The 24,976-nt window shown below is 43.0% G+C and overlaps 2 protein-coding genes across 7 annotated transcripts in view; one reads left to right on the top strand and one right to left on the bottom strand.

Annotated features, from left to right (window-relative positions):
- PWWP2A (PWWP domain containing 2A) overlaps nt 1-19,160 on the top strand; it is a 57,170-nt gene extending 38,010 nt beyond the window's left edge. For 2 of the 5 annotated variants that reach the window (XR_008502589.2, XM_054487854.2), the window contains one exon: nt 17,263-19,160. Coding sequence is in view for 3 of the 5 variants with exons in the window: in XM_054487854.2 (XP_054343829.1) it covers nt 17,263-17,315 (53 nt within the window). In the remaining 2 variants the exon portion in view is untranslated. Of the gene's footprint in view, nt 1-239; nt 360-2,813; nt 5,096-17,262 lie in introns of those variants that run through there. The other 3 variants (XM_054487856.2, XR_008502590.2, XM_054487855.2) reach the window with 3 other exon arrangements.
- Nucleotides 15,393-24,976, bottom strand: part of TTC1 (tetratricopeptide repeat domain 1) — a 56,330-nt gene continuing 46,746 nt past the window's right edge. For both annotated transcript variants that reach the window (XM_054487857.2, XM_054487858.2), the window contains exon 8: nt 15,393-16,005. In XM_054487857.2, the coding sequence (XP_054343832.1) occupies nt 15,872-16,005 (134 nt within the window). In that variant the 3' untranslated portion in view covers nt 15,393-15,871. The remainder of the gene's footprint in view (nt 16,006-24,976) is intronic.

Raw genomic sequence — 24,976 nt, 5'->3', positions numbered from 1 at the left:
ACTTGAGCCGGAGAGTGCCCTCTCCTGGCAAAGGCTGTTGTGTCTACACAGCTCTCAAGTCTGTTTTCATTTAGTACCAAAGCTTCTCTTTCTGTGAAGCGAGCAAGTTATCCAGAATAAATTTGTTATGAAAATTCACCTGAATTTTGGTCTTATTTTAAAACTATTTTTTTGGTAAAATGGATGGATTAAAAAACTCAAATGTTTTATTTTTGTTAACTTGGTTTTTTCTACCATAGGTCTCAACAAATGGCAGCTATTACATCAGACAGTGACGAGTCCTGCTGCTCCCTTACAGTGTCTGACAGACCACTGTGGATTCAGACTGGGAGCATTGAAGTTAACAGTGAAACGGGCAGGTCTGTCTGTTTTAAGCCCTGCCACAAAGTGAAGAGGGCATCATGTCATCACTTAATCATTCCTGAAGTAGATTAGGCTAGACTTAAAATAATTCATTAGTTATTTTTCTTTAGTTTTCATTGACTTTGGTAGCCGGGTGTGCCTCGTGTAGGTGATAGTTTTAATGAATGAAAATAACTTTCCATTGATACTACCTGCCATGCCAAAAAAGAGGAGTCTCCTATGGGCTTCTGTGAATTGAGGGCAGATTCTCTTAGGGTGGTAGAAGTTGGGTGTGACCTTGCAGAATTATGTCAAATAGCAACTGAGTCTCCATGGAAAGTCAAAAATACTGGATTTCTTTTATCTTTTCACTATCTCAGTCTTCTTAGTCATTACTTCTTACTGTATATATATAAGAATATATATGTGAACACATATGTGTATATATATTCTTAGTGAATTAGTCTCAAAACCATTGTCATTTACATAAAGCAAGTCAAAATTCCAGAGAGTGGTAAAAGATAGTGCTGAAATATAGTCTATTTCTTTAAGTACATTTATTAATAACTCCTTGGATAATGCCTAAAAGGCTTATTTTGGGCCCTTACAGGGTAGGAAAAGTTCAGGGATTTCTGTGTGTTTGCAGTGCTTTGAAACTTACTACTTTTATTGCTTCCTTGAAGTAAGGCTGTTTAACCCTCTGGTGTTTGTACAGCTAGCATAGAACTGTATAGTTGCATGGAAGCTGTAATTTGCAAGCTGGGTCAGAATGGCAAATTTTGGATTAGAGATTGCAGCTGGGATTTTGGACACTTATCTGCATAGGAGTGGTAGCTACCCTTAAGATGCGTATCTCTTGAGGGAATAGTGTTTTTTATTTTTCTGCATCTCTCATAGGAATAGTAAGATCTGTTTGATTCCTTGCCTTTCCTGCCATAGATTTTAACTGAACTTAAATAGGCCTCACTAAAATTGAAGCCAAATATTGAGAGTCATAAATAGAAGGAAATGGAATTGTACATGGGATTGGGTGTTTACCTTTTTTTTTTTCAGTTTATAAAATGGGAACATTTGCTTCCAAAGTTCTGTGTGAGCCTTAATCTATTAGTATTGTAGTCATATTAGTACAGTATCTTAGTTTTAGAAAGTAAAAACTGAGCTCAATGTCAAATTTTAAAACAGTGTAAATCATTTTTTTTTTTTCCAGAAGCAGGGACTACATTCATCTTTCATCTTGAAGTGTGTAGTATTTGTCCCTAGAGGTCACTTTTCATTGCTTGAGGAGAAACATGATAGAATACCCAGTGAAATGTATTTTGTAGGGCTTGATCTAGTAAGCGAAGGAAGCATGGGAACACCGGAAGGCAACACAAAATCAAGTCAGTTCTGTCAAATCATGGGGAAGATACCTCCTGTGAAATGTTTGGAAGTTAAATAATGGGAAGGATGGAGTGGTTTTTCTGTTTTCCTTGTTGCATTGTGTTTGATGTGTTTGTTATTATTCCACTGAAATACCATTTTTGGTGTGCATTTGACCAAAAATTCGTCTTTCTTTCCACGGATCATCGCTTTTGGAACTCAAAGTCGTCTTGGTACTTGGGTTTCCAGGTTTGAGAGGCATAACCAGGGATTGTAGAGGGTTTCAGTGGGCTTCTTTCTACTTCGTAGTATTAGAGGGAAGTTAGTAGTGTTGGTCATTCTGGTCATGCTATTTAGCAGTAATTTTTGTAAGCCTTGCCCTTTATAAACACTGCACTTGGAGTCCTGCTTCTTGTTGGAGGTATGGTGAAGAGGCCTCTGCTGATATCAGGTTTGCTGGTGTAACAAGGGATACTGGTCCGTCTAACCAGTGTACATGTGTTGTCTTCTAGTATCAAAATGGTGCTCTTCTTGCCTTCTGATGTGCTGTGTCTACTTCTGGGGAGGCACCCTCCATTGCCTTCTTTTTTTGCTCTTTGCAAGTGTGTGGACAGTGTGACCTGCTGCTGATTTGTACATAGCCTGGCTCTGTATATAAATTTGCTCCTTAAAACTGTAGGCTAGTCTGTGCTAGTAGAAGGCTGTTGGTGCTTCATAGCAGTCCCCAGCAACTAAGCTGACTCTCAGAGCAGTGTACTGTGAAATGGCGATATAAGGAACAAAGTTAAAATTCCCCTGTTACTAGGCATTTATAAGCAAGTATTTTAAAAAAACACTCAGTTGCACATTGATTATGTAAAGATGACAGCCATTTTACTTGTGTTGGAAACTGGCCTGATAATACTTCAGAAATAACATGAATATTTCTGCTGGTTTAGAGTGGCAGTAAGTTGTTTTCTCAAAACAACATCGGTCAGGTTTAACCGATTTAAAAGAAAAAATCAGGTGTGATCCCACAATCTATGTAGGGCTTAAACAACAAGGACATCATTTTCCTCATATAATTACTTGTGCTTAACTACATTTTCTTCCTTTTCTTTACTATATTTCAGCACAAAGACATTAGCAGGCTGCTGGTTTCATGGACCTGTACCACAATGACACAGAGAACACCAGAGCATCAGGACTGAATGAAATTGGAGTTTTTAAAGCTGCACTAAGAAGTAAATGTTAAGGCAGTGGTTAAAAACAACAGTATATAAAGGGGCACTTGCAAATTGTGCTATCTTAAACCGAAGAAAAGGTATTAGGGAATATTTTATAAAAAATAAACTATTGCAATAAATTATGCATGAGATGAGGAGAAAAATGATGTGAATTACACACACAAGAACTCACTTGAATTTTATGTATGAAGAAACACTGACAGTAACTTCTTTGGAATGTGAAGTTCTTATCAGTACAGTTTGGACAGGCCTAAAAGGCATGGGATGATGCAGAAATGCTGAATTACTTTTCATACTTAAACTTTGTGCTTTCTCCAAGGTTTAGGTTAATCAGTTCAGATACGAGCAAATATTTCTAAAATGGCTCTTCTATGAAAAGCAGTAGTCACATATGCCAAGGCCAATGTTTCCTTCAAGGTGCCAGTAGAAACAACAGAAAATCACATCCTGCTGAAAGGATGGCAAAGTGCCCCGCCCCACCCCACAAACACAATTTGGATCTTTTCCTTCTTTAATAAAGCAGGGCTGTATTATCTTGAATATATGTTTGCTTGTTAGAATATATTAAGATATATTTATTTGCCACTAGTATTTAACATTTTGTGCACATTTTCATAATTACATTCTTACCTTTCAAATTTTGACTCAAAGTGGATAGGCTAGTGTTGATCTTGGAGTGCAAATGTATATACTCCAAGAGCTAGTTCTTAATTCTGCTGAGTTGGAAAGCCTTTTATTATTGTCTGTATCCTTACTGGTTTTATCTAGTTCAAAAAAGGTGACAACGTCTAATTTTTGATGTGGACCTCTCTCCACAGAGAGCCCCTTCTAAGTGCAAGAAATTCTAACAGGTGTCAGTAGGACTTGGCCCTGGGGGACAAGTGGCAGGAACAGGATCCTTTAAAACGTGTCAAACTTTTCATGCATGGAGCATGAATTCTTACTAATAGAGACTGTAATTTTTTTCTTGTCCTTGGTAAATATATAAAAAACCTTAACTTTTCTTTTTTAATGAATGGAGAAAACATGAGAAAACCAGATGGACCTGTTAGTACTACATTTTTAAGGCATTTTATATTTGATGGTGCCGTACTTTTAATAATAATAAAACTGAAGTTTTTTAGTGGCAATACTGATTTATTTTTTAAACCAGAAAGATAATCCATATTGATTACTTATTACAAAAAAGGGAAAATATGCCAAAAAATAAAAAACCTTAAAATTCATATGAAGCAACGTAACAGATGACTGAGCACTTGGCTCAAGTAGTCAGACTTTCCATAATGTTACTGTGTAAGTTTGGAATTACCTAATAACCCCAGGCTCAGGATTAACAAAAGGTTCTGGGTGAGTTTTAAAACATTTAATATACCTATGATTTGTTTTACAACTTGAAGAAAAGGCAGGCAGTCTTGTGTCTAATGAGCTTAATGCAAATTCTAATTACACTGCAAATAATTTAAAGTTTTGATTGCATTCTACAGTTGTCTGTTTGGAAAATTACATATTATGAAGTCATTATATATTTTATCAAATCAGAAAAAGTCAGCTCAGGAACTGTAGCAGCAGGGAGTTCTAAAGATGACATGAACTATACTATAGGGGTGCCCTACTCTATATGGCCAGGGCTTTGGTTTGGGTCAGTCTTGTTCTTTCAGATACATAACACCAGCAGTACCTTTCAGGCTCACTTCAAGAACCAGATAACTCTCCCAAACCATGATATATGAATTGTATAATCAAGATTTTTAATTAAGCTTTAGAATTCTTTATTTGTGTAGAGTGATGGAAATGACCAAGAAGTAATAATATAAAGCAAAAGAATTGGGAGAGATCAGGTTTTAAGTATATAAATATTTTTTTTTCTCATGGCATATTCTCAAAGGTGTTTTGTTACAAACCAGATTTTCATTTTTTAAAAAATGAGACTTGGTGGTATTTAAAATCTACACCTACCATATTGCTGTTTCACTTTCATTGCTTTAGTTGCTTAATATTTAAGCTTTGCTTCATGCTACCTTTTGTCTGTATTTCAATCTTCATAAGCCTATTTTGTTTTGTAGACTGGAATGATAAAAATTGTTTCTCATCTTAAGTATGCTCAGAGTTTTAAATGTTAAAGAATGTTGTGTAACCTTTATCCAATAAAGTCTTTGATTTTTTAAAAATTTAGTTATTTAAAAATTATGTTTACTTTTTAGGAGTTAGTTTTTAAGGTTTTTTTTTTTTTTTTTTTTTTTTTTTTTTTTTTACTATTAAAGTTCAAGCACTAGTTGTACTTTAGGGAGGTGTTTTCAGTAGCAGTGCTTCCTAAGGAGAACAGCCTGTAGGTTTCTAATCACTAGGAGATTTTATGGGACCTCTTTATGATGAAGGATGGAGGAAGGGTGAACAGTTTAATTAGGACCCTGTGCACAAATATAACTGCTTTTTGATAGAAACAACCTACCCTTCAGAATTGGATGTAATTAAATATCTGCTGCTGGGTTTGTCTTGTTTTCTTTTGTTTTAATTTTAAGGAATCCTGCCCTTATGGATAAGTGGTTGCTTCTTTAAGAGCCCAGCACATTCAGTGAGAGGTCAAGGGTTTGACCTAAGAATCAGAAACACTTGGTTATCAGGAAAAAATTAGCCTTTTAAAACCTACAGACAGTTCACAGGACTGACCCAGAAACTTAGGTCAATGTACTTTTTTTTTCTGTTCAAGAAAAGCAATCCTTTGGCTGCCTGTTATTCCAGAGTACATGAAGGCTTTAATCTCAAACACTCTCCCATTTCAGTTTATCTAAATGAGTGTAAAAAAGAGACCACAGGAATCTGGCTCTGCTAGTATCTTTTTTCTCTCAGATTTCTCACTAATGAAAATGGAATAGGGAGAACCAGGGAAGATTAACAAGCCATGTGCTCATTATCTGAGAGGGCCTACAGGAGACTCATACTGATCCTGGTCATGTATACATGTATCAATATATTTATAGACACAACTCCTACAAGATGCAGGGAATGAGTGATGCAACCAATAGAAGCAACTGAAAATCTTACCAATGCTGGCCTTCACATAAGAAAGCGTCAGTTCATTTTTCCTTTTTCAAGTAAAGATTTTTTTTTTTTTTAATTTAAAAAATAGAGACGAGGTCTCGCTTTGTTGTCCAGGCTGGTCTCAAACTCCTGGGCTCAAGTGATCCTCCTGCCTCGGCCTCCCAAAGCGCTGGGATTATAGGCATGAGCCACTGCACCTGGCCATGATTCTTTTCTCAGAATAAGAAATTATTTGAATAAAGAGTTTTTTTTTTTTTTGAGACGGAGTCTTGCTCTTGTTGCCCAGGCTGGAGTGCAATGGCATGATCTTGGCTCACTGCAACCTCCACCTCCCAGGTTCAAGCAATTCTCCTGCCTCAGCCTCCTGAGTAGCTGGGATTATAGGCATGCACCACCACTCCTGGCTAATTCTGTATTTTTAGTACAGATGAGGTTTCTCCATGTTGGTCAGGCTGGTCTTAAACTCCCGATCTCAGGTGATCCGCCTGCCTCGGCCTCTCAAAGTGCTGGGATTACAGCGTGAGCAACTGTGCCTGGACTTTATTTATTTATTTATTTTTTTGAGACAGAATTTCGCTCTTGTTGCCCAGGCTGGAGTGCAGTGGTGCAATTTCGGCTCACTGCAACCTCCACCTCCTGGGATCAAGCGATTCTCCTGCCTCAGCCTCCCAAATAGCTGGGATTACAGGCATGTGCCACAACTCCCAGCTAATTTTGTATTTTTAGTAGAGACAGGGTTTCTCCATGTTGGTCAGGCTGGTCTTGAACTCCTGATCTCAGGTGATCCACCTGCCTCAGCCTCCCAAAGTGCTGAGATTACAGGTGTGAGCCACTGCGCCTGGCCAGAACATGTTATTTTTTAAGCATCCTTTTCTCTAGTGATTAGCATGCTGCCAAATCTTTGCTCAATTGGAATGATTTTTTTTTTTTTTTTTGAGACGGAGTCTCACTGTGTCGCCCAGGCTGGAGTGCAGTGGCACGATCTCGGCTTACTGCAGCCTCTGCCTCCTGGGTTCAAGCGATTCTGTCTCAGCCTCCTGAGTAGTTGGGATTACAGGTGCTTACCCCCATGCCCGGCTAATTTTTGTATTTTTAGTAGGGATGGGGTTTCGCCATGTTGGCCAGGCTGGTCTTGAACTCCCGACCTCAAGTGATCTGCCCACTTCGACCTCCCAAAGTGCTGGGATTACAGGTGTGAACCACCACACCCAGCTTGGAATGAAATTTCATGGCCTTAACAATTCCTTTGCTTTGGTACCAAGAAGGTAGTGAGCTTGGGGTAAAGGAGAGTATGATTCAGGAAAACTGTGCCAGAAGAAGAGAGTGCTGGCCAAACACAGTGGGAAGACATTGTTTTTAAGCGTTAAGAGTACTTTCAGGGTTAGCCCTTTCATTATTTCCTTGTGAGGCAAGTTTGTAGAAGCAGCTGTCTAAATGAGGGAAAGTGGGTTGGTGATGTTAAAAGAAAGATGTTTTTGGCCGGGCGTGGTGGCTCACGCCTGTAATCCCAGTACTTTTGGGAGGTCGAGGTGGGTGGGTCATGAGGTCAGGAGATCGAGACCATCCTGGCTAACACGGTGAAACTGCCTCTACTAAAAATACAAAAATTAGCCGGGCGTGGTGGTGGGTGCCTGTAGTCCCAGCTACTCGGGAGGCTGAGGCAGGATGGCGTGAACCCAAGAGGTGGAGCTTGCAGTGAGCCGAGATCGCGCCACTGCACTCCAGCCTGGGCAACAGAGCGAGACTACGTCTCAAGAAAAAAAAAAGAAATGTTTTTATACTAATAACCTGCCGTAGTCTAATGAGGTAGGAGACATGAATTCTGTTATCAGTTCTATCAATGACCTTTGACAGCAAAGTCACACAGTAGCCTCATTGGCAAAATGAGGTGTAGAAATCCATCTCACCAAGCTCTTCAGTTCCTACTCAGCCAAGGCCAAAACCCCTGGGGAGATGTTAGGATTTTTTTTTTTTTTTTTTTGAGACGGAGCCTCGCTTTGTTGCCCAGGCTGGAGTGTAATGGTGCAATCTTGGCACACTGCAACTTCCGCCTCCCGGGTTCAAGTGATTCTCCCACCTCAGCCTCCCGAGTAGCTGGGATTACAGGCACCTGCCATCATGCCTGGCTAATTTTTGATTTACTTATTCATTTATTTATTTTTGAGACGGAGTCTATGTTACCCAGACTGTAGTGCAGGCACCTGCCATCACGCTTGGCTAATTTTTGTTTTATTTATTATTTATTTATTTATTTATTTGAGACGGAGTCTCGCTCTGTTGCCCAGGCTGGAGTGCAGTGGTGCAGCCATGGCTTACTGCAGCCTCAACCTTGTGGTTCAAGTGGTCTTCCTGCCTCAGCCTCCTGAGTAGCTGGGACTACAGGTGTGCACTACCATCCCAAGCTAACAAAAAAAGAAAAATTTATTTTGTAGCGACGGGGTTTCCCTGTTATCCAGGTGGTTCTGAACTCCTGGGCTCAAGCGATCCTCCCACCTCGCCCTCCGAAGGTGCTGGGATTACAGGCCTGAGCCACTGTGCCCAGCTCATAAACTACCCCTTGAAGGGTTGTAAGCAGTTGTTCTCATGCGCTAACATTATTTTCACCCTACCTCTTGGACTGGCTGGTAGCAAGTAATCCATTTTTTTAATTGACTTTTTTTCAGAGTCCATGCTAATCTTCTATCATTCCAATTTTAGTATATGTGCTTCCGAAGCAAGCACAGTAATCAATTTTTCATTTTCAGAAGCATTAATGGGTCTGGTCTAGTGTGAGGTCAGGATAGCTCTGCACACAACAGGAGGAAGTGATTGCAAATTATAGCTTCCTTTCCCTGTACAGCTTTTAATTGTGCAGTTCACTGAAGGAACAGATTTTTCAGCCACTTCTGGTGGAATGCGCACATACTTTTTAAAAGGAAATCCAGGTGATGGAAGGATTAAGCTTGTTACTATCAAGTACCGAGGAAGCAGGCTGGAAAGAATCCTAACTGAAATCACTTCAAGGAGATCTGACTAGGATTGTGTGGGTATGTATCAAGTACACAGTATCCACAGATAAGATTAGAGGAAGAGTTTCTCTTCCCTATCCTCATCCCTCCTGTATTTTTTAAGGGGAGGGACGAGCATATGGAGGAAACCGGCACAGTAATGAAGGGAAGTGATCACAGAAAACAACAGGAAGGAACATACAATCCAGCTGGCAGCGACCATCAGCTGCAGGCTCATAAGGCTGCATCTGAATGGGGGCTACGCAGCTGAGAGCCAACAGCTCCAGCCTTTCCTCTTAAGCCAAGGGCAATCTGGAGAGAGCACAGATAACAAGCAGAGGAAACGGATAAGGGCTCGTCAAGATATTTCCCATCCTATGTGGTGTCTCAGATTTGCGCTTTGGTCTTGGGGGATTATTGGACTCTTCCTCTTAAAGATCTTTCCCAAGATTAAAGCAGCCATTAACTTGCACAGCTGTCTTAATCATAGCCTTTCCCTTTGACATCCCAAGTTCTGCAGAACTGGTGGTAAAAGGATTGGCAGGCCTGCTTAGTTCTTGGGATCAGACCACGCTTGCAAAGATGTATCTTCCATCAGGTTTACATCTGACACCTGCCGCCAGCTTCTCATCCCACTATCTATTCAGGCAGTAAAATGCCTCTAAAAAGCTCCTGCGCCAGGTTTTCCTGCACCAACTTAGATTCTAGCTTGAAAGTTGAGTGAAATGTTACTTACCAGTAGTCTCAGAGGCCAGCTCAGAGACTAAAGGAGCACCAGAAATAACTACTAAGCCCAGCAACATCTCTTTCTTTTTGAGACAGGGTCTCACTCCCAGGCTGGAATGCAGTGGTGCCATCTTGGCTCACTGCAGCCTTGACTTCCTGGGCTCTGGTGATCCTCCCACCTCAGCCTCCTAAGTAGCTGGGACTACAGGTGTGTACCACCATGCCTGGCTAATTTTTTGTATTTTTACTAAAGATAGGGTTTCACCATGTTGCCCAGGCTGGTCTTGAACTCCTGGGCTAAAGCTATTCACCCGCGTTGGCCTCCCAAAGTGCTGGGATTACAGGCGTGAGCCACTGCGCCTGGCCAGCAACATTTCTTAAAGCACTCCCCTACTTTCAGTTACATAAAACATTGTAGGAACTGCAACTCTCAACATTTATGGATTACACAAACATTCATGTCTTTGGCTATATCCAAGCAGCTCTGAAGGACAGTGTATGAGGTCTTGTCATTTTGCCGAAGCTCAGATGTATGCCCAGTGCCACGATGTCCCTAAAGTTATAGGGACATCTACAACATGTAGGCTTAGCGACTCCCCAGCCTCCACATTTAGACATGGTATAACACTCTCTCCTTAAGTACAGTTATTTGTAAAGTGAGAAGATGTGTGTTTTGCAGGGAATGGGACAAGGAGCAAAAGGCTAAAAAACAACCACAACAAACTGGCTGCAGTGCTTGTGATGGAAGGGAAGCACACATGGAAAAGCATAGTTTTGTTTTGTTTTTTCTTTCAGAGACAGGGTCTCTCACTGTTACCCAGGCTGGAGTGTGGTGGCTCGGTCATAGCTCACTGCAGCCTCGAACTCCTGGGCTCAAGTGATCCTCCTGCCTCAGCCTCCCAACTAGCTGGGGCTGAAAGCAAGTGCCACCATGCCTGGCTTGGTTTTAAAACATTTTTTGGTAGAGATGGGGTCTTAGTATGTTGACTAGGCTAAGGTCTTGAACTCCTGGTTTCAAGTGATCCGCCTGCCTCAGCCTCCCAAAGTGTTGGGATTACAGGTGTGAGCCACTGCACCCAGCTAGTTCTTAGAAAAATGGTTGAGATTTTTAAAATAGGTGAATTTAACAGCATGAATCCATGAGTAAAATGAAAGAATGAATCCACAGTGCACTCTACACAGAAAAACCACCATATGAGTATGAATTTGTTGTAGAAATCCCAATTTCCTGGGGAAGCCTCCTGCAGAGCTCTGCCCCAACCAATGGAAAAGCTGCTTTTGTGAAAACTGGAAAAGTAGTTACGATACAGTGTGGGAATATACAGAAAACACAAGACTTGATGGAAATGTGGCCTGGAGGTGAGGAGACTGAAACGAAAGGAAAAGTTGGGGATTTTTTAATTCTTGGAAATATCCAAGATGCAAAGAATGAAAACTTAAAAACCAGGAGACAAATGCTTACATGCCAGGTTGAATGTTCATTCTACATGGCGGTGCAAGACAGGCTAGACTGGCTTAGAGTGACCTTCTTTACAGAATGCTTTATTTTTATTACGTATTTATTTTTATAGAGATGGAGTCTTGCTATGTTGCCCAGGCTGGTCTCAAACTCCTGAGCTCAAGTGATCCTCCCGCCTTGGCCTCCCAAAGTGTTGGGATTACAGGCATGAGCCACTGCGCCCAGCCTACAGAATGTTGTTTTGAGCTTCATGGGTATGATTACTGGATTCACTGTTGAGAAACCCTAGCTGAGCCCTCCAAATTTGCCAGAACTACACACTTAACAAAATAACACTACTAAGAAAGTTTACTTGAGTAACTAGGTCCAGAAACTCCAGGGTGAGGTGGCCACTTTGGGCAATACCGGGTTAAGTCACAGATAAGTTACTGACCTTGATTCGGCGATACCAAGCTGTTGTCTCTGTCTCCCACTGCATTCTTTGGAATGTGAAAAATAGCAAGTAAGCCTTTTTTTTTGAGATAGGTTGGTTTCACTTTGTCACCCAGGCTAGAGTGCAGTGGCATGATCTCAGTTCACTGCAGCCTCGACCTCCTGGGCTCAAGCAATCCTCCTGCCTCAGCCCCTCACGTAGCTGGGACTACAGGCACACACCACCATACCCAAGTAGTTTTTTGTAGAGACGGGGTTTCACCATGTTGCTCAGGCTGGTCTTGAACTCCTGAGCTAAAGCAGTCTGCCAGCCTCAGCCTCCCAAAGTGCTAGAATTACAGGCCCTGAGCCACTGTGCGCCGCTGAGAAAAAATAGCAAGTAAGCCTCCTAAGCTGACATGTGAATTACTTGCTGGGTCTTAAAATTTATGGAGATGACTAGTTTCTATTTATCTTGAGGTAACAGATATTGGTTAGTAGTGAAGGAGACATTTGAAAAAACAGGCATTAAACGGCACAGAATTAGAAGACTTTTGAATAGTGATGGTTGTTCACACTAAAACCACCTCTTGTGGAATATCCTTTAATACCAGTTTACTAAGTCTCTAATACAGTGGTAGCTGCTGGTGCTATTAACAACATAAATGTGGCCCTTTCCATGAGCTCATGGTCTACTCAGGAGGCAGATGAGAAAGAGTAGATATTTTAAAGAATGTTTCTCAGAGTCTCCAGGGCAACTCTAAAAGATCAAAAATTATTATTATTTTTTTGAGACAGGGTCTCACTGTGTCACCCAAGCTGGAGTGCAGTGGCACGATCTCAGCTTACTGCAACCTCCGCCTGTCGGGTTCAAACGATTCTCCTGCCTCAGCCTTCTGGGTAGCTGGGATTACAGGCGCCCGCCACCACGCCCAGCTAATTTTGTATTTTTAGTAGAGACGAGGTTTTGCCACATTGGCCAGGCTGGTCTCAAACTCCTGACCTCAGGTGATCCACCTGCCTCAGCCCCCTAGAGTGCTGGGATTACTTGAGCCACCGCACCCAGCCTCCAAAAATTATTTTGACCCATTGCAATACTGTTGGAATAAGAATATGTACAACGTCACAGTGTGATTACCTTAAAAGTAAATTCTGGTATGCTTTTTTGGTGGGGGGTGGGAAGCATCACAGAACTTTTTATTTTTTGAGATGGAGGCTCGCTCTGTTACCTAGGCTGGAGTGCAGTGGCGTGATCTTGGCTCACTGCAATCTCTGCCTCCTGGGTTCAAGTGATTCTCCTGCCTTAGCCTCCCAAGTAGCTGGGATTACAGGCATGCGCCATTGTGCCTGGCTAATTTTGTATTTTTAGTAGATGGGGTTTCACCATGTTGGTCAGGCTGGTCTCGAACTCCTGACTTCAGGTGATCCACCCGCCTCGGCCTCCCGAAGTTCTGAGATTACAGGTGTCAGCCACGGTGCCTGGCCAGAGCTTTAAAATCATACATTCTAGCAGCAATAGGCAAATATAGGCCACCTTCCTTCCTTAACCCTTACTTTCTACTTTTGAAATCTGAAGATTTTCTATGGTCAAACATTTTCAAAAGGTTTGAATATATCTTTTCTTGCAAATGTTGGAAGCAGCAAAGTAACAGTGCCAGATAAAAACTCCTTGGCTTAAGCAAGCTCACACCTACTGGGATCCTTTCCTTTCCAGACAATGCACTGCTTGGCCCACCCACTGGGAGCATGTAATGTTGGCCTTGTGTAGCATCCTATAAGATTTCAGTGTGATTGAGAGGAAGAGGAGGAGGAAGAAGCCTAAGAAACAAAACCTCTACACTCAATGATGGTCTTGGGCATCTTCTCTTAACCAAAGCTGTTTCTAGACAAACAAGTATATTTCCTATTCCTTGCTGGCACAGACAGTCCTTCCGGAATCTCAGCCCTGATTTTGCTAAGTCTCAGCCATTGAGCTCAAGGCACAATCTGACAGTAGTTCTCAGTAGTCCAAGGATCCATAGGCGCTCTGGAGACCACTTCAAGGCGTCTTATCTGTATTTTGTATTATGAAAGCTATTTTCATAAAACAAAATTTTGTATTATGAAAACTGTTTTCATAATACAAAATTAAAGGGTCTGTTTTTTTCACTGTCATCCTGTCAGTGACTGCATTGTGATCTCAGGACAAAATGAATATAGGAGGTGTGAGACTCTTGCTGTTCTCTGTCAAGCCATGCATTAAAGAGATTTGCAAAAATGTCATTCTTCTCACTAAAACGTGTCTTTGAGTTGGAAGATTTTTCCATAAAAATTTTAAAAATTTCAGTAAAACTTTTTTTTTAGAGACAAGGTCTCGCTCTGTCACCCAGGATGAAGAGCAGCAGTGGGATCATAGCTCACTGCAGCCTTGAACCCCTGGGCTCAAGCAATCAATCCTCCTGCCTCAGCCTCCCAAGTAGCATGAAGCCACTACGCCTAGCTAATTTTTTTTTTTTAAACTTTTTTTTTGTAGAGATGGAACCTTGCTATGTTGCTCAGGCTGGTCTGGATCTCTGGCCTTAAGCAATACTCCTGCACTGGCCTCCCAAAGTACTGTGATTACAGGCATAAACCATCCATCATTCCTGGCCCGACATAAAATTATGTATAGTAACATGAAACGTTATTTTTCAAAGGGATTACTTTAACACTTTCTATCTTAATTTTTAATATGCTAAATATTGATAGAATGCACATAAATGGAAATACTCTTAAAATTTTTTTTTCCAGACTATGAAGGGCTGCTGAAATAAAAGTTTGGGCACGGTGGCTCACGCCTGTAATCCAAAGCCGAGGTGGGTGGATCATCTTGAGGCCGGGAGTTCAAGACCAGCCTGGCTAACATGGTGAAACTCTGTCTCTACTAAAAATACAAAAAATTAGCCAGGTGTGATCGTGCATGCCTGTAATCCCAGCTATTCTGGAGGCTGAGGCAGGAGAACTGCTTGAGCCTGGGAGGCAGAGGTTGTAGTGAGCCAAGATCGCGCCACTGCACTCCAGCCTGGGTGACAGAGCGAGACCCCGTCTCAAAAAAAAAAAGAAAAAAAATTGAGAACCACTTTCTAGCATAATGCTGGCTGCACAGGAAGCACCGAACACTGACTACCAGACCATCTAGCATTCCACATGGTTTCCATACAACTTGTGTGATTTTTCACACACACATTTTCGGGAAAACTGGATGCCAGATTTAACATAGCTTCTTCTGAGGTTCACTTTGACCAAAAGAAGAAAAAAGATAAAAAGCTTTTAGGAACAGATGAGAAGAACCACATAGTCCTTAACACTGGGAGTACGACTGACTACTACAGGCCACTTAGAGAATTACATGTGTAATTTACTTCCAAGATGAAACATGCATGTCAATGCTTTTGACACTCAAACCAGAGCAACTGCAAGCTCCTCACCAGCATCAACTGAGGAGCACAAAATAGTCTATCTTTCACACCTCTGGGTTCATGTAGTTTAAAAGAATATGGTTTTGTTCTGGGATTCATATACTACCATTCCTCAATGAAGCTCTTTTAAGTTAAAGATATTAACATTTGGTCAAACACAGATTTATAATTATCTACACAAACCTGGTGGGGCCCAAGATAGCTTGTAAGGTAGACTTTCTGAATTCTAGTACATGGTAGAATGGTCAACTCTTCAAGATAAATCTTCAAGGCAACAAAAACTTTGGGCAGATCTGTGGAATCTAGAATCAGTAACTCTGCTTGAAACCAACACTGCTCCCAAAGCCAGAGAAGGCTTCTGCCTTAGTTGTTGTTACGTGACAAAATTCACAACCTAACCCAGACCTAAGCACAGAAAGCTTTTATTACCACAGAGGAAATCAGGAAATGCTGGAGGCAGCCTTGTTAGCTGTGTGATCAGGGAGGGGACAGGCAGGCGGGAACCCGTCATCAATCATGTCTGGGCAGTCTCCCAACCAACAGGTTTGTTTGGTTCAGGAGAGGCTTTTGCTGGGCTGTCTGTGTGTATGATCAGGAATGTCAGCCTCGACAAATGGGCTTCTTCCTGGACATAGGACAGCCAGAACTGGGGACACCAGCTGCACAGACACCACCTTAAAATGGAAATCAAATTAGGTTCATTACATCAGGAAGTACATTTCACCCTGATCATAAAAGAGGGAAAAGGGAGCACTGGGCTCTAGTGGATAGCCTTTCTTTTAGATAAGATGCTTTTAAAAGTTAAACATTGGCAGGGCCTTTCCCCTAGCTAACAGCAAGCAGCACACAATTCCAAGTCAGCTTGTAAAGCTATTGTTATCTTTGTTATCTGTTATTATTTGGATTTTGAACGAAATTGATGGAGTACGAGCCGGTAGAGGAATCCTGTTTGATCTGGAAATTTTCCGTGGAGAGCCCAAAAGGTCGGAGAACCAAGTTCCCAAGATCTTTTAATTTACCTGTAATGTAAAAGCAAAAACTCAAATGAATACAGGAATGAACAGAAGCAGGAAGGCACCAATTAATCTTGCCTTACCACTGAGTACAAAATATAAAAGTATCTCTTTGCAGTTAAAGAAATGCCTACTTTTAATATGATGAAAGCTTCCAGGAGAGTTCCCAGCCCCTATTCCCCACTCAGCAGTGCAGTCACTTCAATGCCATCCACCCTAAGCCTGTGCTTGCATAGACGAGAGTGGAGTCCTGCTGGCTCTCTCTGGGAGATCAAAGCCTCCTGCCCTAACTGGCCAGTACTATCAGAGGACACAGGCTTCTGGGGTGAGTTCTGGGAAAACCAACTGCTGTTTCAGTGAGGCTCAAGGCACCCTGCCAAGCCAGGTCTGCCTGGTAGTGAGGGGAGAGGTCCCTCCAAGTCTCTTCTCTCTAGAACGGCTGCAGCCACCTGCTAAATTTAATTCAACTCAGCCCGTTTCCACTGAGCTTGGATTCATATTCAACAGCTTCCTGCTTTCCTAAGCAAATCCTTAGCTTCTATACCAGACTAGCCATTTCTTAGAAATGGGATCTTGTTCATTTGCACAGCAACCTCAATAAGACCTCAATAGTCCAGGCTCCTCTTCCCAAGTTTCAGGCTTTATTTACACGACTTGGGTGAGGTATATAGGATGGGCATGGTGGCTCACGCCTGTAATCCCAGCACTTTGGGAGGCCGAGGTGGGTGGATCACTTGAGGTCAGGAGTTCAAGACCAGCCTGACCAACATGGTGAAACCCTATCTCTACAAAAAATACAAAAATCAGCTGAGGGTGGTGGCATGCGCCTATAGTCCCAGCTACTAGGGAGGCTGAGGCAGGACAATCGTTTGCACCTGGGAGGCAGAGGTTGTAGTGAGCTGAGATTGCGCCACTACACTCCAGCCTGGGTGACAGAGACTCCGTCTCAAAAAAAAAAAAAAAAAAAAGGTCATGGTATATAGCCAACGATTCTTGCTAAGCATGGTGACTCATGCCTGTATTCCCAGCACTTTGGGAAGCTGAGGCAAGAGGATGGTTTGAGCCCAGGGGTTCAAGACCAGCCCGAGCAATGTAGTGAGACTCTATCTCTACAATTTTTTTTTTAAAAAAACAAAAAACAGTTCTTATGCTGTTTTAAGATATAAGGAACATTTGAAACTAGGAATGTTCCAGAAAATTTTGGCAGGGATGGGTGAATAAACAGTTTCAACCCTTTCTAAACTGCTTTAATTTTTCTTACAGGTCTGCTTCCAGTGGAGGTGAGAATGGGGGTGGATGAAAAGAGAAATCCCTAATCACCAGAGGTACAGGCTCCTTCCCACTTCGTAGCAGCTTTTCTCACTCTGAGGCCTCCCATCTTAGGGTAAAGAACTTAAAGGTGCATGGCCTTGGCTGGGTGCAGTGGCTCACACCTGTAATCCCAGCACTTTGGGAGGCTGAGGCAGGAGGATCACATGAGCCTAGGAGTTTGAGACCAGCCTAGGCAACATAGGGAGACCCTGTATCTATAAAAATTTAAAAATTAGCTAGGTGTGGTGGCACACACCTGTTGTCACAGCTATGCAGAGGCTGAATTAGGAGGACTGCTTGAGCCCAAGGAGTTCAGGGCTGCAGTGAGCCATGATCATGCCATTGCACTCCAGCCTGGGTAACAGAGCAAAAAAGACGCATGGCCTTTACATTTTACAGGCCTCCCTAATAACTCATGGTGAGAACTTTTAGTCTCACGCTTAAGAACTAGCCCAAGGAAGATCACTATGTCCAGAGAAAGGCCAACCCATCTTTGGATAAAACAGGAAATTGAGAAAGCTCCCAGAACCTGGGATGGCCATTCTCCAGGCAGGCCTCCCAAACCTAAACCTGGGACACACACGTTCCGTGCTGCTGCTTGTGTCAGGAAATCACTGGCATAAACCCTGGGTGCCTGCACACGGCAGCGGCACAGCCTCGGGCACATGGGCCTAAAGGGAGGGGCTCACAACAAGCAAGAGAAAGACAGGGCAGCCTCAGGGCGACCTGAGTTAGCAACACCAACCAGGAACGCTGGCAGTTTGTCCTGGGGTTGGAAAAAGAGGACAGGAAGGGGGGAAAAAAACCCATCAAAAGCAGCCCAAGAAAATGTTGGTACTGGGAAATCCTTGGCTCTTGTGATATGGAGTGAGTGAAGTGAGAATGAGTATTAAGACCCACTCACATCAGACTCCCAAGGAGGGGCAGCTCCATGGTGGAGAAGCCTCTGGTCCAGGCCTACTCTGGGTGGTCCACTGAGCCCAGGGCCACTACGTGGATGGAGGGATCACTGCAAGCCCATCTCCAGTGCCAGAAAAACAATTTAAAGTACAAACTGGAAATGTTACTTGGCATCTATCATGTGAGCCACTGGGATGTAAAGAATAAAAGTAGCTTCCACACACAATGCTCACAGTCTAGTGCGGAGGCAGACCCAAAAGATGGAGGTGTGCCCAGAGGTGCTTGCTGACCTTGCAGTGGCATGAGGAAGCTTTTTCAGAAGAGGCCACATGCCACATTGCTCTGGGGGATGGGAATAGGTCCAGGGTGGTAGCATGTCACCGTGCTCCAGAGATGGCAGCTTCCTCAGGCAGCAATGGCTTGGCTTTAGGCTGGTCTGCACTAAAGGAGGTTTCCCTCTAGTGCAGAAAGACCACTCCAAGCTAAGACTGCAAATATTCAAACTGCCGACGAGAGGAAGAATTCTCTTTCCCAGGCCCTCACTTGCCTAACTGGCTAAAGGGCCCGTCTGCCACAAGCCACCTTTGAACTTTTAGCTTGGATGATTCTATGGTGTGGCAGTCATGAAGATGTATTTCTCCAAACGCAAGGGACAGAGTGGCTGCACTCTAAAATCCATCAGCACATTCATGCAGAGGCCACCCTTCCCACCTGCTGCTTCCAGCCAATGCCTGAGCATGGGAGGAATAGGCCAGGGACTCGTCTGAGGGGCAGCACTGGCTCCCCAATGGCTTTGCTGAAACTTTCTCAGCACCACACTCCAGTGGAAAACTCCCCCCTTCCCCCAGCCCTTCCTCCTCCACAGGGGTCTGCCAGCTCTGCCAACAGCCTCCAGCTCCCAGCCCCATTTTCCCTTGCAGGTGTTTCCCCCAATAAATCTCTTGTACTTTTAATCCTATCTTGGCATCTGTTTTTTGGACGACCCAAACTAACACATAGATAATTATTCTTTCTCCTTCAATTCCAGTATCTCTGCCTTTGTAACATTTCACATTAGTTTCACCAACCATCACTTACAGGGGGGGAAAAAAAAAGAAAATGCAAAATTCTGCTTTCTAAATGAGACTACATATATATAATACCTGGCAGGTAGCAGACACGTAATAAAAGACACACAAATAAATAGTCTCTGCGTTAGAGAAGACCTAAGGTCATCTGACATAGACTAATTCAACCAACATGTACTAATTACATGTGTGTGGCACCTTGCTGTGTGTGGTAGAGATGCAAAGATACATGACATGGTCTATACCCCAAAACAAGCTTAGAATTTGACAAGGAAGAAAAGACACACACACAAAACCGAATTCATATGCAGCTGAGTTAGAAAATGCTGTGAGAGTCAGGAAGGGGAAGAGTCCTTCGGCTGGGGCAGGAAGACAGCAAAGGGGTGGAGGAAAGAAGAGATCTGGTCTATCTTTGTCTAAGAGTTTGCACTTCAACCAGGCACCAAAGGCCATAGGACTGCAACCATATGAGACAGAGGTGCTGTCTGTACAAGCCCAAATAGCGTGAGCCAATGCACAGAGGTAGGCAGGCGAGCTGTGTGTCCAAGGGTGCCGAAGCGGGGCAGGCAGGTGCCTCCTGCCAGGCTGTCCTGAGCCAGGCCCGTCAGTCTACAGTTCCCATGCCACAGGAGGCCACTGACAGCTTGAGAACTGAGTTTTCAGGGTTAGTAATCCTGTGAAAAAATGAAGAATGAACCAGAAGGGGAGACCCTGGGGGTGGTTCTGACAGAAAGTTAGTCCCACATTGTGGGAAAGAGGCCATTTATTCACTGAACAAACATTAAAATTTCTACAATGCTTGGGTAGATGGGCTCTGAAGCCAGAGTGTGGTCAGTGGAACACAAAGAACAGGGCAAAACAGTATGGTAGAATCAACAAGTTTTTAGTGACTGAAAAATTTACCTTTTGCCATTTGTGCCGATGACAGAGAAGCAACAGCCTTCAGTAGAGCTCAGTCTCCTAAATATATGCACACGCACACATTTTTCTGCCTGCTGTTTAGAGTCAGGTTGGGTGCTCAGAGGCTAAAGCAGCTTCCTTGTATCCAAATAGGATCATCTGCCAAACTAGCCTATCTGCCACACTTTCCACTGGCTGTCAAATTCTGTCTTCCCTATCTGGACAGTAATCAATGAGGTTTCCTTGTTTCCACCTATAGCACAGGCTGCACCATCAACTCAGCCTGAATATGTCCCCATGTCCTGAACTATTAGGATCTCGTCTATCAGACTAGATCCCATGGCAAAGAGAAGAGTATAGAACTACTCGTGCTTAGACCAGAATGTTTAGAAACAGGGATCAGAGTGCTTGCCACTGGGTTCAGTTGATAAATATTAATTTCTCTGCCAAGTAGCATATCACCATAACCCAAATGATTTGTTATACATAATTTCTGTTTGGAGATACTGACTGTGCATCAGGCAGTTTACCCTGAGCATAACCAGGAATGCTGTGTTTTCATCTCCTTAAGATCACTTGGGCATGGATTCGATGGAACGGCTCCTTTGGGACTTTCTTCTCCGTTCAGATGAAACAAATTGCATACAACTGAATCCTAATACCACATTTCCTCCTGTGAGGCAGGAAACTAAGGCATGCAGCTAACTCTAGCTTTTCTCTGAGCAAAAGGCAAATCAAGAGAGCCCAGCATAGAAAGGATAAAATTCATGCCCAATTGAAATTCTTATACAGGCAGACTTTATTTTGTTGTGCTGTGCTTTTTGTGCTTTACAGATATTGTGTTTTTTACAAATTGAAGATGTGTGGTAATCCTGCATTGAGAAAGTTTGTCAGCACAATTTTTCCAATAGCACGTGCTCATTTCATGTCTCTTTCATATTTTGGTAATTCTCATAATATTTCAAACCTTTTCATTATTCTTATACCTGTTATGGTGATCTGTAATCAGTGATCTGTGAGGTTACTATTTAATTGTTTTGGGGTGCCATGAACTGCACCCACATAAGACAGCTAACTGAAATGGTAAGTACGGTGCATGTTCTGACTGCTCCTCTGACCAGCCACTCCCTTGTATCTCTCCCTCTCCTCAGGCTTCCCTCTTCCCTAAGCCACAACAATACTGAAATTAGGTCAATTAATAATCCTGTAATGACCTTTAAGTGTTCAAGTAAAGGGAAGAGCCAGACTTTAACAAAATTAAAAGTGCTACTTCAATGAACACATGAATAAGAAAGCAAAACAGCCTTATTGCTTACATGGAGAAAGTTCTAGGTGTCTGGATAGAAGATCAAACCAGCCACAACATTCCCTTAAGCCAAAGCCTTGGATTACCACAGCAAGGCCCTAACTTTCTTCAATCCTACCAAGGTTGAGTGAAGAAGCTGCTTTAAGGAAAGAAGCCATCTCCACAACATAAAAGTGCAAGGTGAAGCAGCAAAGGCTGATATAGAAGCTGCAAAAAGTTATTCAGAAGATCTAGCTAAGATCACTGATGAAGGTGGCTACACTAAACATGTTTTTAGTGTAGATGAAACAGCACTATATTGAAAGAAGATGCCATATAGGACTTTCATAGCAACAGGAAAGAATAATTCAATGCCTGGCTTCAAAGGACAGGCTGACTCTCTTGTTAGGGGATAATACAGCTAGTGACTTTAAGTTGAGGCCAGTGCTCATTTACCATTCCAAAAATCTTAGGGCCCTTAAGAATGATGCTAATGTCTACTCTGCCTGTGCTCTAGAAATGGAACACCATAGCCTGGATGACAGCATATCTATTTATAGAATAATTTACTGAGCATTTTAAGCCCATTGTTGAGACCTACTGTTCAGAAAAGAAGATTCCTTTCAAAAAATTGCTGCTCATTGACAATGAGCCTGGTCACTGAGGAGCTCTGAGATGAACAAGGAGATTAAAGTTGTTTTCAAACCTCCTAACACGACATCCATTTTGCAGCCCATAGATCAAGGAGTAATTTTGACTTTATAGTCTTATTATTTAAGAAATACACTTCATTGGCCAGGCACAGTGGCTCACGCCTGTAATCCCAGCACTTTGGGAGGCTGAGGCGGGTGGATCACGAGGTCAGGAGATCAAGACCATCCTAGCTAACATGGTGAAACTCTGTCTCTACTAAAAAATACAAAAAATTAGCCGGGCTTGGTGGCGGGCACCTGTAGTCCCAGCTACTCAGGAGGCTGAGGCAGGAGAATGGCGTGAACCCGGGAGGCGGAGTTTGCACTGAGCCGAGATCGCACCACTGCACTCCAGCCTGGGTGACAGAGAGAGACTCCGTCTCAAAAAAAAAAAAAAAAACAAAAGAAATACACTTCATATGGCTATGGCTGCTGAGATGGTCAAAATACCAACATTAACAGGAGTTTAAAAGAAGTTGATCTCAACCCTCATGGATGACTTTGAGGGGGTGAAGACTTCAGTGGAGGAAGTTGCTGCAGATGTGGTAAGAATAACAAGGTAACTAGAATTTGAGTGGAACTTGAAGATGTGACTGAATTGCTACAATTTCATGATAAAACTCGAATGAGGAGCTGCTTGCTGTGGATGAGCAAAAAAAGTGGTTTCTTGAGATGGAATCTACTCCTGGTGAAGATGTTGTGAACACTGGTGAAGTGACAACAAAGGATTTAGAATATTACATAAACTGGCCAGGCACAGTGGCTCACGCCTATAATCCCAGCACTTTGGGAGGCTGAGGTAGGTGAATCACTTGAGTTCAGGAGTTCGAGACCAGCCTGGCCAACATGGTGAAAACCCATCTCTACAAAAATAGAAAAATTAGCTGGGTGTGGTGGCATGCACCTGTAATCCCAGCTACTTGGGAGGCTGAGGCAGAAGAATTGTTTGAACTCAGGAGGCGGGGTTGCAGTGAGCCAAGATTGTGCCACTGCACTCCAGCCTGGCGACAGAATGAGGCTCTGTGTTACACACACACACACTCAAATATTACATAGCCTTAGCTGATAAAGCAGCAGCAGGGTTTGAGAGGACTGAGTCCAATAGTGGAAGAACTATTGTGGGTAAAATGCTATCAAACAGCACTGCATGCTACTGAGAACTCTTTCATGAAAGGAAAAACCAACTGATGCGGCAAACTTCCTTGCTATCTTATTTAAAGATACTGCCACAGACACCCCAATGTTTAGCAACTACCAACCTGATCAGTCAGCAACCATCCACGTGGAGGCAAGGCCCTCCAGCAGCAAAACGATTACAACTCCCTAAAGGCTGGGCTCATCGTCAGCATTTTTTAATAACGTATTTTAAAATTAAGGTATGTACATTTTTTTTTTAGACACAGTGCTGTTGCATACTTAGTAGACTACAGTATTATATAAACATAACTTCTGTATGCACTGGGAAACCAAAAAATTCTTGTGACTCACTTTATTGTGCTGGTCTGGAACTGAACCTGCAACATCTCTGAGGTACGCCTGTATTTGACCTTGGGTAAATTCGAGGGCTGAAAGAAGCCTTACCAAGAACTTTCAAAGGAGTGGGAACCATTCTCCTAAGAAAAGCCTCAGGATAGCAACTAGGAAATGAAGACAAAAGCAAAGCACTGAAAAGCTACTGATATTCTCTACTGAGGGAACAACCAACCACAACAAGGAATTGGTTTCTTAAGCCATGTGGCCAGAATGCAAAATCCTGCCAGTGTACAGTCTGTAATGACAGATATCAGGCAGAATAGTATGAAGACAAATGTGGAAAAAAAAAAAAAAGACTGGTTTCTGTACCTACATGTATGGCTTCAGCAGCTTTAAAAGGGGTGGTAACAAGTCAGTCTTTCTTGTAAGCCTCAGTGAGGGAGCTGATTCTAGGACCTTCTACTACTTGCAAAGCAGAAAAGCACACAATGTCCAGGCGTAGCCAGAAGAATATGCTGAACTTGGCAATGACATGTTAATTCTATCTCTATATATAGCTCTTGAATATGGCACTCATACAAGATGAGATACATATTTTTTTCTTTTGAGACAGGGTTTCACTCTGTTGCCCAGACTGGCATGCAGTGGTGCCATCACAGCTCACTGCAGCTTTGATCTCCTGGGCTCAAGCAATCCTCCCACCTTAGCCTCCCAAGTGGCTGAGACTACAGGCACATGCCACATGCCGGGCTAATTTTTTATTTTTTTGTAGAGACAGGGTCTTGCTATGCTGCCTAGGCTGGTCTTGAACTCTTCAACTGCAGTCTTGACTTCCCAGGCTCAAGTGATCTTCTTACATAGGCCTCCCAATGTGCCAGGATTATAGGCATGAACCACCATGCCAAGCTCCAGATGGTATTCTTAATTCAGCTCACAATGTGACCTCATCAGATTGCTAGTGGCCAGGAGTGAACAACTGAGTGACTTTAAGAATCAGGACACCAGGAATATGTTCCTAGAAAGTGAAGGCATGAGTGGAAAACCTGGGTTGGATTATGAACAAGGCCCACATGTGTGCCAGAGTGGCCAGGGCAGGGAGCAGCAGCAGGTGCTGGTGAAAGGACGGTGGATTACTGGGGCAATGCCCTGTCTTTGTGTTATGGTTTCTTTGAGGGAAGTGGATAAGTTTCAAGTAGCTGCTCTAGGTCAAGGTCGGGATAGGCACCTGGCAGCTCTTGGTTAAGTTAGGAAGAGCAGCATCTCATGGAATGGTCAGAACACAAGCCATACTTGTGTTCTGGGACCTACTCCCTACCCAGCACCTGGGGCAAGGGAAGCTTGTTATCCCC

Source organism: Pongo pygmaeus, chromosome 4, assembly GCF_028885625.2.
Source record: "Pongo pygmaeus isolate AG05252 chromosome 4, NHGRI_mPonPyg2-v2.0_pri, whole genome shotgun sequence".
Classification (NCBI taxonomy): Eukaryota; Metazoa; Chordata; class Mammalia; order Primates; family Hominidae; genus Pongo; species Pongo pygmaeus.
This window is presented reverse-complemented; position numbering and strand designations above follow the sequence as displayed.